General features: G+C 39.6%; 1 protein-coding gene across 2 annotated transcripts in view; it reads left to right on the top strand.

Moving 5' to 3' along the window:
* LOC133504419 (rho GTPase-activating protein 42) overlaps positions 1-14794 on the top strand; it is an 81530-nt gene that overhangs the window by 20819 nt on the left and 45917 nt on the right. For both annotated transcript variants that reach the window (XM_061826629.1, XM_061826630.1), the window contains exon 3: positions 405-466. In XM_061826629.1, coding sequence (XP_061682613.1) covers positions 405-466 — 62 coding nt within the window. The remainder of the gene's footprint in view (positions 1-404; positions 467-14794) is intronic.

The following is a 14794-nucleotide window of genomic DNA, read 5'->3' as shown; positions in this document are numbered from 1 at the left end:
TTGCTTATTGTTACAATGCCCAGCAGGAGAATGAAACCATAGGGATGTGCTGAAATCAATGTTTGTGGCTAATTTTCAAGTATTGGAGTTTTTTTTCTTTTTTTTTTACTTCAGTACTTGTCTTAGTACAGCTGCATGACTTTATTACCGTTTTAAAATATGCTGCGGTGAAAGCTCAGAGGCTGCAGTTCCATAAAGATTTTAGGGCCGCACTACGATCCTTGCAGCGAGCCGGGAGCATCTGACATTTAACGACTCCATCGCACAACGCACTGCGCACAGTGTTGACGCCCCTTGCTTAACTAACGGTGCTGCATCTGTACACTCGCAATCACTTCTGTGTAGAAAGTTTTGTCTTCATTAAATTTCTTCTGAGTAAAACGATTTGTCTTCGTTCATTTCAGCCCAGTCCTTCAAGGAGTTCTCCAAGCTGCTTAACACCATGGAAGAGGAGAGACGACGCTTGGTACGAATGCAGTTTGCAAACTTTTAATGATTGACCAGAATGGTAAAATATCGTGAAATTGCTGGGATTAAATAAAAACAAAGCAACGACAACATTGTATGGAGAGAAGGTTTTCTGCTTTACTCCGTCAGGGCACGGGGTGTCATGAATCTCTGCAATGTACAATCAATGAAATCTCAAAACTGTTGAAGCTTCAAAAATGAAGGAGGCTCTGTAACATTCTGGGTGTCACGGCTAGGGTTTGAGAACGCGAGGAAGGCAAGGCAAAGGACGTAGAGGACCCAAGTAAGGCAAGGCAGGCAATATTTAATCCCAAAAAGGCAAACTACACAAAGTCCAATAACCAAAATAACAAAGAAAACCCTGATTAAACCTTGAACTTGAAACAAAATATAAATGACAACTTCGACGGGACAGGGACAATGGTGTGGGCACGGACAGAGAGACTGACAGAAACATAGAATGGCATCAATGGACCGACAAGAACTGAATGAAACCAGTGAGTTCATTACACGCAGATTGACGAGACAATTAGGAACGTTTGGACAAGACACGAGTGGCTTGAGAGAGCTGATTGGTCGAGACAAGGCAGGGGATAAATGAGACCGGGTGGACACAATCAAATGAGCACAAAAGAGTTGAAAAACAGAATGCGCGAAAACAAGAAGCAAAACTAAAAAAAACAAAACAGACCATGACCCCGTGGTTGCTTTTGTGCTGGGTATAAGAAAATCTCGATATTGTCAAGGCATTTTGGAGTAAAATGCAAAATAAATCTGAAAACAAATATGTAGCTCAGTGTCAAAAGCTTGGTCTCAGTCATGGGTCATGATGTGCGTCAACAGTAGTGAGTCGCCTTCAAAAGAATGGAAGCATTTTCACTCATGTAGGCAGCACTTCACTCACTTATTGGTTCACGTGCAGAATGTGCATTTGCCACATTTAGCGGGCACATCGGCAAGCACAAATACCCAACCACCGATAAATTTAATAACTCAAAAGGAGGTCTTTGTACCGTTTGTTGTTTCTAACCGTGTAGTCCAGTTGGGCTTCAAAGTGGTGGATCTTCCTCTAGCGTAGCTGTCAAGCCATGGGTGTTGAAAAAAAAAAAAAAAAAAATTTTTTTTTTTTTTAAAATAAACCTCCCTGTGGGGGCAGCATAATTTAAATCGGCCGAATTGTAACAATGGAGACACATTTTCATGAAATTGGCAGCTAAAAAAAGTTGAATTTCACACATGCTGGGTATTTAGGAACTCCACGGATCCAATGATTTGCATATAAACAAAGTTAATTTCACCGATGTGCCCCTTTAAGCGACTGGTGCAAAGTGGATTGAGGTTCCATAGCTCGTCAAAATTAGCAACTGGTAGCCCTCAACATCAGCCCCCTGTGTGTGTTTATGTTCATCTGGCTGTTGGAATTGTCACTAGACTGCTTTCACTTTGAACGATGTTTACCTCTGAGCCTCAAGAATCTGCTATTTTCTATTCCAATCTTCTGCTTTTGTTATTTTTTTTTTATTTGTGTTGATTGTTTCGGGGGATTGTTGGAGTGCAACTAAGAGGCTCAATGTGAACTTCAAAACATTTTAGAATCGTTAATAATCCTTTGTTGCATCAGCTGTGTGTTTATCAGCCACCAACTGGGACAGCAATAACAACTGTCCTTGATCAAGATGAATCATTACTATTCAAGCGTCTCATCTCATAAAAAAATAATAGTGTAGTACTTTGTGGAAATGCTGCGATACAAAAATAATGGCACAACAATGTACCATTTTTGTTTTCTAGTCTTCAATTTGAGCAAGGACAAATAAGAATCTTTGCTTATTGATGTATTATCAGTGGTGGTGATGAACAAAGATGACTTAGTTTTTTTTTACTTTTACACACAAAATTTAAAAATCAATATTTGTACGTTGTCCTCTTTACCTTTGACAAAATAGGCTTTATATATATATATATATATATATATATATATATATATATATTTTTTTTTTTTTTTATAGCTTGAGCTGGTTTGCTGGTTTTATTTTATTAGCCTATATATATATATATATATATATATATATATATATATATATATATATATATAAAATAGATGATGACAAGGTTTACCACAATTGTCACTTTTATTGATTGACTGGGAATTTGGTGACTGAAAAGATTGGAAAACAGGGAGACACAGGTAACTTGATATTTTTTCAGTTTTTCAATAATTTAGCTTTTCTTTTTGGTTAGTCAGCTCACTGTTAGGAACACATCGTTTGAATGTGATGAAAGCATAAGTTAATAAAAGAGGCCAAGGGTTTTACGTGCAGTTTTTTTTTCAATTCATCAAAACCGATATTGTGTGTAATTAACAGTAAAACAGTTTTACCTTTTACTCCTGTACATTTGAGTGTATTTTCCCCCATTTAACTAAAGGAGTTCAATCAGCAAACGTTTATTTACTTATTTTACTCTATCTGTACTACTCAACTACACAGTGTAAGTACTCATATTTGTACATGAGAGGGGGGGGGAAACAGCATCAATGTTTGCATCTAAAGGTCGAGTAACAAGCGCATGGTTAGTTGGGATGTCTGCAGACAGCATTAGGCCAAAGTCATATCTTCCTCCAATAACAAAAACATTTTAAAATTGTCCCCCAGTAAAGTTTTTTTTTTTCTTAATGATCTACCACATTAACTGCAAGTAGTTGGCTTTGACTTGGCTATTCATCTGGACGTACTGTACATTCTCTCTTTTTTACCATGTAGTATATAGGCTAATAAAATAAAACCAGCAAACCAGCTCAGGCTATAAAAATATGCACTATAATTTATTTGAGCTCTGGCTGCGATTTTTATTTTTGTATTTTTCTGATGGTGGAAGTGCAGATAAATGTTTATGACCGAGTTGCCCTTTGATAATATGGTGCACCTGGATGCTGACGAAAGATGCTGTATCGCAACCATGTAACATGCACACCCAAAGTGTGAGTTTACTCCCTGTTTTGGTTTATTTCTAGTTTTGTCTTTTTTGTTGTTGTTGTTGTTGCCCCTTGCGCATCATCACGCCTCAATGTCTAGTTAGACTTTTCAGTGGTTTGCCATTTATGAATTCACCTGTGGGTTCTTTCCCGTGTAACCTATCCTTACTCAATCACTGGCTAATAGGAAAGTAGTAATTGTTGAAGTCAAATATCTTTGCTGTTGTAAGACCTTTGAATGTCTGAGAGTAGTTCAGTTTCGCCCGGGTTGCTGGCAGAAGCTCACGAGAGATCCTTCGTCTTGTTTGCATTGTTTTTTCTCTGCTGAGCAGCTATTAAAAAGAAGTCACTTTATCTGTAAACCATTTATTTTTAATGGTAATGCCCTATGAGGAGTTTGAAATGATGATGAAGTCTATCATAATAATTGTTTGCCGTGGATCCATCCCAATTGTATTGTAAATGTGTTTCAACATTGGCAGTTCCCTGGTAAATTGGGAAATCATCTGGAACACATGCAGACACCACTTGGAGATTCAAACCCGGATGACTTGACTTTGAGGCAGAGGTGCTAACCACTTAGGGTAATTCGGCGCCTACAGAGTGCACCTCTTTATAAGCCTCATCCAGTACATTTGTAAAGGAAATGCCATTTGGTACATAGATAGGCTGCAGCCTTGTAAAAGCCGCAAGTGTGCACGTTGAAAATGACATTGAAACACAATATATTTACAAAAAGACGGTATACAGAGAGCTTAACGCTAGCGCCACCGCGCTAACGCTGCTTCGCTAACAAGGCCGGTTAAAAAAGAAAACATTCTGGTAAAAATCACTGAGACATGACAGTAACACGCGAGCACGGCACTAACAGGGCCGGCCCGGTAAAAGTCACTTCCATATATACTTCACATATATTCGACCGGTCTCACTCACTTTTCCGCTCGAGTGCCCCCTTGCGGCTGTTAGAAAAAATGCACAAATTAGCCGCATCACCGCATAAATCGCAGGGTTGAATGCGTGTGGAAAAAAAAAAAATTGCGGCTTATAGGCCAGAAATTACGGTACTACCATGCTGCCCACGCGAGAACCCATTTTCTTCCTCGTGACGAAAGTCACATGAGACTCGCATGCTTCTAGCTAATGCTCAACTGCAACCATTCCAACTTTGATTTTTAACGGGGAACCGATTTAGCATTGGTGCTTGTCGATTTTTGTTGGGGACCCTTTCAGTTCCATCGAGGACGGTGGAATCCCGGTGACTGTTTCGTTGCTGTCGACGTTAATCAGGGTTGCACAGGCGTACAAGGCAGTTACATCGGCCATCTTGGTGCACATAATGAGCTGAGGACAGAAAGTTGGAAAGAAATAGCTGAAAAGAATACAAATTTCATGCAGGTGTTTTGCCGGCGTTCCATTTTGTATGGTGATGACAAATGTGGCTGTGGTGGATAACAGAAATTGAACAGTGGAGGAAGCGATGGGAGGGAAATTTAATAAGTCGTTGTGTTGCGTTTGATAAGATGGAAACTACAATCGCGCGCGCATACATGCACGCACACGCACACACACTCATATCTCCTGACGTCTGCTCTTCACCTCAGCAGACCTTGTCCCCAATATGCAGTAATTGTGTTCTTTCCTCTTGACTTTGCAGCTGCCTCTGCAAAGTGGATTCTGACTTCAAAATAGGTTGTATAAAGCAGAGGTTCTCGAAGTTTTTCGGTCCAGGGAGCTCATATACAGTATGTATGTATATATATATATATATATATATGTATATATATATAATATATATATATATATATATATATATATATATCTTTCCTTTATCTTCCCCTCAAAACTTTTGAAAATCCTAAATTCCATCCATCTATTTTCCAAACTGCTTATCCTCACAAGGGTCACGGGAGCCTATCCCAGCTAGCTTTGGGCGAAAGGCGTACTACACCCTGAACTGGTCGCCAGTCAGTCGCAGGGCAGATATCAACACCATCACTGAGCGGGAATTGATGCCACGCTGCCCACACCAAAGTCAGGCGCGTGTACCACTACACCATCAGTGATTTTTTTTTTATTCTTAAATTCCAAGTGATGCATTGTCATCACCTACAGGGATCTATTTGCCATTACAGTTGTTCACGAAACTGAATTTCACTGGCAACTGCCGAGACCCTCTTCCACGCCTTATTGTTGAAAATATATAGTACACTGTACGTCGCTGGCAGTAAATGTTTGGATTTCGTCTAACGTACAGAAAGAAGCCTTCACTGCAGTTAATAAGTCGAGGCTCTCAGATCTGAGGTCTCGTGACATATGCTCCCATCCTCCGTGGGAAAACTGACTTTTGTGGCACATGCATTCTGATTATTTTGGTCAAATTCTTACTTTGGAGGTTGCACCATTGTAAAAATAAATGAGCCCCTTTTGATATGAAGATATGCAAACCAACAAAACACTCTTCTCGTAGGATTAATGTAGTGATGTGAAAGTGAAGTCAGCTGTGATAGGCTCTGGCTCCCCCTGCGACACCGAACAGGCTAATCAAAGCATAAAATAGAAGAAGGGCTGGATCCCAAAACTCGCCTTTGCTTTACTGCCCATCACCCTGCCACCTTGGTGCGAATCGAGCCGTTGTAAATAATTGAAGATGTTTTGTTTTTTTTTGTTTTTATTTATTTATCTTAGGGGTTAGTGTGTGTCTGGGCCACATCAATATAAAGCTGGCATTGAAAATGCACACTATTAACTGATCCTGTTCCGCCCCGAGTGATTTAAACATCCATTAGGCGAGAGGTCAGAAGCTCTTTATGAAGGAGTTGTAAATCCAAACAAGACGAATGTGCTTTTGTGGCATACACCATTACATCGGCCACTTGCTGCCAATAAGATGCTGCCTTGGTTAAATGAGATTATTAGTGTTGGTTGCTTGCTTGTCAAATTTAAAACAAACAATAATGGAACTCCTGCCGAGCAAACTTTAATTCACACAGTACAGTACTGTACATTCAAACGTTGGGGAGATTGGGTTTTCGTGCAAAATTTCAGGGTAGACCTCAAATGTACTTTACAGTTGACATTTTGTCCAACTTTTCAATGTTTAAGTCCACTTGTATGCTTTTCTGTGACTCTTCCTGTCTCTTTTGCAACCTACTGATGACACCCACTATGCTTAGTGACCACGTCCTGTTTGAATGGCAATGGCGAGGAACTGTGAATCAATTGGAAGGCTTTGTCTTAGTCAGTTTAGTACTATTGTTGTATTTTAGACACTTTTTTCTTTTCTCCATTGGAATCATTGAATATTTTCCCGTTTAGGTGCAAGAAGGAGGGTGGCGGGGGCGTGGAAGGGTGTTGTACTATCACATCCCTCCTGACTGAAGCTATGTAGTTACAATTGTGTGAAAGTTTCTGTTTCTGTTTCCCCTCTTTGATTTCTTTTGATTTTAATAATGCAACATGGTGTTGGAGGCAGCTCGGCATTTGGAGGTAAAAGTGTGGGTGGAAGCTTCTTTTTATCTCTTTTTCTTTGTTAATTTCATTTTTTTTTTCTTTTTGTTTTTTTTTTTCCAGCCGAGCATTAAAAATCTGATTCAGGTTGGCCCATCCCCCTTTTACTCCCTTTTCACATCTGGACTCAATAAATGGCTAAAAATAGCGAGAGCGACTTCACTGATAAGACTCCTCGCTGAAAGCCAAGCGTCTGACAGCAGATGGGGAAGAAACATTTTTTTTTCCCTCCTGCATTTTCTCTTTTTTCCCCCTTTTGTTTGGGCTTGACTTGTTCTACTACAAGTCCAATTTCCACAGGCTGCATCAGGCATGACGCCGTTTATTGTCTGTCGCCTTGCTGGGAGACCAACCCTGAAATCATGTCATCATTGGCACGCCGACCAAGACTTATTAAAACAAATTGTTTGCTCAAATACCTTAAATACCTTTTAAAACAAATTTCCCCTGCTGGTAAACTTCTTAGTGACAAAAACAAAGAGGAAAAGTGTTTTTGCTTGGTGAAAATCACCGTCACTGTGAAAGCCACTGTGTCATGTAAGGCTTCAAATTAAACAAATTCAAATACCGTAATGACGGAAAATTATAGTATAATTCTTATAATTGAAAATTAGAGTACTTTATATTATAAAGTAAAAGAATACAAATGTTGTGTGTGTATAGCTGGCAATTGTAAAGTCAATTAGCCCTAGTGACATAAGCTTAACCAAGATAGTGTAAATGTGGCAAATGTCGACGCATTAAAGCGAGCTAAATGTTTCAAGTCAGGTACAACACCTAACTTGTAATTGTGCAATGTTATTTCCGTCTAGTTGTGTGAATTAGCAACAAAGGGCTTAAATTGAGGCTATTATGAAGCACAAAGAGCCATAGTGTTTATCCTCAGTAAATAAAGTGAAAATATTTATAGCAGAGTACATCAGAGGACTGGTATTACATCTGCTGTAAATGATCCCGACGTTTGCCATGCTGTATTGTGATAAAGCTAAAGTTCACTTTTTTTTTTTTTTTTTGGGCACCAAAAAATATATATAAATAAATAAAACCCAATAAGAATAAATGTCTAACAAATGCAGTCATTGAAGACCGCTTGAGGGGGGAAACGGTGGACATTTTTATTTTTTACTTCTATAAACTTGGGAAAGTCGATTAGGCTGCGAGCATTAGAAATGACCTGCTGTTGTTCGTTTTCCCCCCCTATTTATTGGAGTTTATATTGTACAAACGTATTGTGCTCTGAGTAATAAGTGCCATGTTTTCATTCATATTGTAATTCACGTTTCTCCTGCTGCTTTTTAAAATGAACAACAAAAGCCTCCCCCGATCCCTTAAGTGCTGTTTGGCTTTGCAGCCTCCGATTTATTTCCCACGTTGACGCTTTTCTTTAGGTTTACATTTCCTTCAACGGCCTTTAAACACATTTTAAAATTGCCCAGAACCATTTTTCCGCCTCGGACAAAGACAACACTGTCCAGCCTTTGTATCTTTGTGCGGCTGTGCCGGAGTTAGGTATTTGTGTGCGTGTGTGTGTTTGTGCAGTGACTCGGCTCTCTGGGCACCTTGCGTACCGGCCCGTGAACGCAGGAATGTTTCCGATGACCCTGAAACAGCAGTGCCAAATAAAGACAGCCGTTGTTCTCGGCAGACTTCACCCTGAGTGTGTTCGATGAACGTCGGAAAACTATTTGGAGCAGGCGATAAAAACCTGCGCGACAATGAGCCTCGGCAAATTTGAGCTGAGATGAGAATATCAGATGTAACCTCAATTGTGCAGAGAATATGTCTGGATATTCAGTTAACCACAACATTCCTATACTGATCCATGATATAGGTTACATAAATACAGTATGTTCAAAGCATTAATTATCTACTCTTTGACTGGCCATTACTCATATGTTTCGTTAACATTTAAAGGTGTATTGACATTTTATGACTAATTTCTGGCCTATAAGCCGCAACTTTTTTCACACGTTTTCAACCCTGCGTTTTTTTTTTTTTTTTTTTCTAATGGCCGCAAGGGGGCACTCGAGAGGAAAGGGTAAGAGTGAGACGGGTGGAATATATGTGCCAAGCACGTGACTTTCACCAGTCCGGCCCTGTTAGCGCTGCACTGTCTCAGTGATTTTTACCGGTATGTTTTTTTTTTAAACCAGCCCTGTTAGCGCAGCGCTAACATTAGCGCTAGCGCCTCGCTAACAGGCCTAACGTGGGGTTAGCGTGACCGCGGCGCTAGCATTGGGGTTAGCGTTAGTTAGTGTACCGTCTTTGTAAATATCTCGTGATTCAATGTGGGCACTTGCGGCTTTTACACATCTACGGCTTATGTATGTACCAAATGGTATTTCCGTTTCAAATGTGCTGGGTGAGCCTCACAACCAGGTACACTCTGTAGGCCGGGAATTACGGTAAGTCTGTCACTTCAGTCATTAGTAGTGTACTTGTGCAGTAGTGCATTAGTACTGTTTATCAAATCAATTCAAATCGTTGAATTAAAATGAAATACTAATAAAATGTCGTAGCCCTCCAAAAGATCAATAGGGTTGTTGTTTTTTTGTTGTTTTTTTGTTTTTTTAGAACAAAAACTTAGTATAAACTTATTGTATATACTGTATACACTATATAAAATTATGAAAGACAAAATAAAGCCCTACACTTAAAGTACTACTGTGCAGTATGCATTTATAGGAGGTGGTGGTGGGTGGGAGGCTTGTGAATGGCGTCAGAAACCTCAACTCCATGCTCTGTTCCTTGCTCCTGATTTCATTTTGTATTGTGGCTAATTGTCTCATTCAATAATTAGCTGAAAATGCATCAGTGAGTCTGGCTCTCTTTTATTGTTTTGTCTGCTTCAGGCACTGACTGAACAAACATGTGCTCCAAGCTCCTTGGGGACAAAAAATTGAAGACCATTTAATAACATAAAAGAAAAATATGATCATTTTCCCTTTCATAATAACATTTTTAGTAACGTAAAAGAAAAGCATTAGTTTTACCCCTTGAGTCTAGTCTATGCATTCCTGTGTGTTCAAAAATATTCAAACAGATTTTCATCCATCCATCCATTTTCTTTGCCACTTATATAAAAATGCAGACCAATGGATTCTACAGCTCTGCAGAACAATTTCTTTTTTCACCTCAATGGCTTTTGCTGATTTTACTGTATCAATCTCATCCTTTAAATATAACATTTAAAAAAAATCATTTTCGTATGTCTCTTTGCTCCATCCATCTGTTTGGATGTCTTGCAGTTTTGTCAGGTTTGTGTAATTCCAGTAGTCCACTATGACAAATTGTATTCCTTTAAAGAGAATTGTACATTTGTCATTATGTAGAGTCTTTGAACCTAAAAACTGAAAAAAATATACATATGAATAGAGGGTAATAAGAAAAAGGGGGTACATTTTGTGGACGGTACAAAATATTCAGGCAGAATTGCAAGGTCTAATTTTACCCTAAGTCTAAAAATGTGGGGGTATAAATTGAATCAGTTTTAAATTCACAGAGAGATTTCCATCCCCTGATTTAGGGACCGCTGAAAAAAAGAAATCATAACCAAAGTCATACAGTTCAAATCCTGGCTTCTACACTTCCCAACGTGGTCAAAGGAAGTGTGTGGTACAGTCGGAAAGCTTTCCACTAAAAATGTGGTTCAGTCATATTCATCCACATATGAACTTGAATTTCAAAGTTCTTTCCAACTGCAACAGTTTGTGGACAGTGCTCGGCAAACACGCCGGCACCTCTCCAGGAATCAGCTCCACTTTTCCAGGTTTGTTCTGTAAGTGGGTCCTCTGCTTTTTCCGTCTAGGGAATTTTTCATCTCCGTCTTGCCACTATGCTGTCCCCAGGCTAATTTCTTGCAGTGGAGATTCCTCAACCGTGTTTAATGAGTGCCTTGAGGGAGTCCACTAAGTTAAAATGTTTGGGAAATGCTGTCTTACAGACTGCGCTACTGTTTGTAATAATGTTAATATTGAAACATTAAAGCCATTGCTTCGGGTCACCCACAATGCACCAAGCTCAGTCTAAAACAAACAACATGTTGACTGACGCCAGGCTGAATTTACCACATTTTACTTCGCAAAAAGAAGGAGGGATCCTGTTCTTGTTCTGCACCGTGGACTGAAATAGCCTTTTTTCATTTCTAGTTCTGCAGTCCGTCACTGTGCATTTCCGACGACAAGCCTGGAGTGCGTCAGTGTAGCTAGCGCACACCGAGGAGTCCATTGCCTCAGTTGGGTACATCAAGCCGCTGCAGGGAAGTTCCCCGAATCAGCCCTCAAACTCGCCATTCAAGCGGTATCACAATCAAAGAATAGCACTGCATGAGGAAAATCCCCCAGGGAACCACAAATCCGCTTCATATCAGGTCCTTTGTGCCCTTGTTTAACGGCTTTCTCACCAATGAAACGCGAGGAAAACGTGACACATCGACTCTACGTGTTTTTTGAAGGGGCTTTTTTTTGTGGGGGGTGACCCTTCTTCTAAACTCACTCATGAAGTATTCATACCATCGAGGTTGTGCTTCACATACAAAGAGAAGTAGCACTGTTTGACCTTTCCGACTCAGATAGTTGTTCCTCTGCCAAGGGAGATATAAGATGTTAAAAATGTTTAATTACGTCAAGTTAAAGTCCTTCAAATCCAGTTGTTGTTGTTGTTACTAACAGTATACAGGTAGTCCTTGTTTGTGCTTGGATTCTAGCAGTCCTCTGTTTAAATTTTTTCACTGGCATTGAAGAAAGCTGTTGGTGAGGAGAGTGAACAAACATACTCTAAATGGCTTGGAGATCCTTTGAGATCAGAAAAAAAGCCTCTGAAGTTTGCGTATGTGTCTTTGCAACCCAGTGAAATAGAAACTGTCAAGCAATAATGTCACGGAAGTCATTTGTTCGTCTGAGAATTTGAATCCATTCACTACCTTCAATTCTGAGAGCGAGAAATGCCAACACATTAGCAACCAGACAAGTTATAGGCACCTGATCCGCAAACAGATTTATGTGTATGATAAATTGAGTGTGTGTCACGGTAACTTATAGAAATTGTGTCTCAAAGTCATTAGAAAAGAAGACGCAGTTCATGGAGTAAATGAACAATGTAAAGAAAGCCAGTGACATTCAACTCAATCAATGTGTTGAGTCAGCCTCGCTCTTAGTGCATTTCTTAGTTCCACTATGTGTGAATATATGATTTTTTTTCTCACTCTTTTTTTTTTCCTCTGTAGTTTGTTTTCTCTGTTTTTGGCCAGAAAATAGTTTCTTTAGTGAAACCAACACATTTTGAATTGCATATTTCTTAAGAATGGTAAAAGCTGGAAACAAAGTTTTTGTTTGGATTTCCATTCTTTCGTTTCGGAGGTCCTGCACTTATATTGTCACATAACACAAAAGGGCGTGGGTGTCTAAAAATTTGTGAAAATACGATAAAATAACTGGAATCTATGGGGAACTTACCTGCTTTGAAAACTGAAGGCAATTCCAGGCTTTATTTTAGAGGACAATGACTGGAGGAGCGACTCTAGAAGAATCATATTAAGTTCAGGGCGTGGGCGAGTCAGTCTCTAGACCTCAACGAATTGGAAAACCTGGAGAGGGAAAAGAGTCTTTATCTACCCCTTCTTTCCATGTTTGTGATGCAATAATTCTTGACCAAGTTTGGGGTCTTGCTGCAGGTGCCATTTGTGCACCAGATAAATATTTAGCTGTGCAGTGAGATTATTCCACCCCCCCCCCCCTCCGCCATTTGCAACGAGCACGCCTCCTCGCCGAAACTAATCTACACGCTCCTATTTTAATAAAGGTCATTTCACACCCTCGGCACGAAATGGGAGATTTTATTCGATCGTAATGACGAGGGTGGAATGTTTATTAGGCATTCATTGGGTCAGCGTCCGTGCTTAGGACTAGTTTAGCGAGCGAGGCTAATTTCTTGAGTGCGCCCCATCTGTCGTTGTGATTATAAGTGCGAGTGTTAGCTGTATTTTTTATGCCATGCTGCAGGCAATAATTAGCGGGAAGGTGGCTCAAGATGAAGGGACGGGGAAACGGTTTTGCTATCCGGTAGCTCAGCCACCAACCACATTAACGTGCAGCTCAACATGCGACGTCTTGTCATCGAGACTAATAAATGGTGAACTGCAAGTATTTGATAACTGGAAATCTTTATAAATGTCAGTATTAATTTTCAACTGCTAATCTGCCACAAACCATGGTCATGAAACATATCATTTTACTCAACTTAGACTTAAAGTTAAATAAATGACCTAATTAACTTCCTTATGTGCTTCCTTGCTTTTCCTATACCTAAGATTCATTCATTCTTCCCTTGTTGAACCCTACTTTCAATACTTTTTTCTCCTTTCCTTGTTTCCCGTCTTCATTCCATCAGACCTGCTTTTTATTCTCGCATCCCTACACCCGACCTTCTTTTGTCAAAATACGGCACAACACTTGAGCTTGTTTCACTTTGAAATTGAAGCTGAAAGTGCCCTTAAGTCAATATTCAGTTTAAACATTGGATTGCTGACTTTGTTTGTCCCTGTAAGATGCTGTTTTGTCACCTCTTGACTTCTTAACACTTCATTTGCTCAGCAGACTGCCTGCTTGCAGCAACCATCCCGACCTTAGAGAAATCGATATCAGACTGAGAGCTTGCTCCTCATTACTGATAATGCGTCATAAATATGCCTGGCCCAGCCTGACAAATAATGGATTCAGGAAAGACTTTATATGTTGCGCAACAGAATTACTGTTATCTAGAATAAAATTGTGGTACGGTATTGCTTATAATGATCTTATGGAAGAGTCAATGATTTTCTTTATGAAATAAGAACATTAATGTAACCACTTAGTTTAAACTCCCGCTCGTCGAAACCAGGTTATCTTATGATTCATTTTTATAGACAGAGCAATTTAATTTTGATATTGTAGAAGGACAAAGTAGTTGCCACGTGTTTTAATGTTGGTGATGTTTAGTCACAATACCTGAAGGATCAAGAATGCCCACATAATTACCTTGCTGAACTTTTGGTGTTTTGAGGAGGTGCTCCTGCCTCGTGCAAATGGTCGTGAAGCTAGGGTCTTGCCACTTACCAATCAAATACTTGTTCTCAAGCAGCCAAATTCGAAGTGTATTTTCATTCATTGTGGAAGCATTTTGTCACCAAGCCACGGAACTAAGATTTTACTACCTAATTTTTGCACATCATATTCACTGCCAGCCATGTTAGAGCATTTTGGCTGATTTTTCTAAACCCCACAGAATATTATGTGATGATATGAGCACCAAACCTACCAAAAGAAAGAGTTGAATATCTTCTTTCAGCAGACCCGAGATTGTCTCTAGGTTTTCTCCGTTCTTTAATATTGTCACTAGAACATGCATGAAAGAAACATGGCGTTGGCCATTCACTCCATGAACTGCATCATATTATGTTGCGATCGTGACTTACACTTTCTACTACCTACTCTAACGCACACTGTTTATACCATAGATTCGACATTTTTTTGTGCTGCGTTAAGGAGCCTAAACTTGTCTGACTTCCAACGTGTTGGCATTTCTCTCCATCATAATCGACATGACAAGCAGAGATTCACGTCTTACTTTAAAGCATTTCAACACCGGAATCTTCAGGGATCTGTTATTCATCATTATAGTGGTTTGCAGACTTAAACTGTGTGTTATGTCAATTAGCTGTAATGTGACATCACAATTTCGAAAGGTCTTTGGGGAGTTTAAAACAAATATCAGTCAAGTTTATTTAATTTTCATAGTTTTTGTGCAAATCGCTGCTGAATTCTCAGTGTGGCAGAGATTTCCATCCAGATTACGGAATGACTTTTTCTT

The sequence above is a fragment of the Syngnathoides biaculeatus genome, chromosome 8, assembly GCF_019802595.1.
Source record: "Syngnathoides biaculeatus isolate LvHL_M chromosome 8, ASM1980259v1, whole genome shotgun sequence".
Classification (NCBI taxonomy): Eukaryota; Metazoa; Chordata; class Actinopteri; order Syngnathiformes; family Syngnathidae; genus Syngnathoides; species Syngnathoides biaculeatus.
The sequence above is the reverse complement of the archived record's forward strand: the minus strand, read 5'-3'. Positions and strand labels throughout refer to the sequence as shown.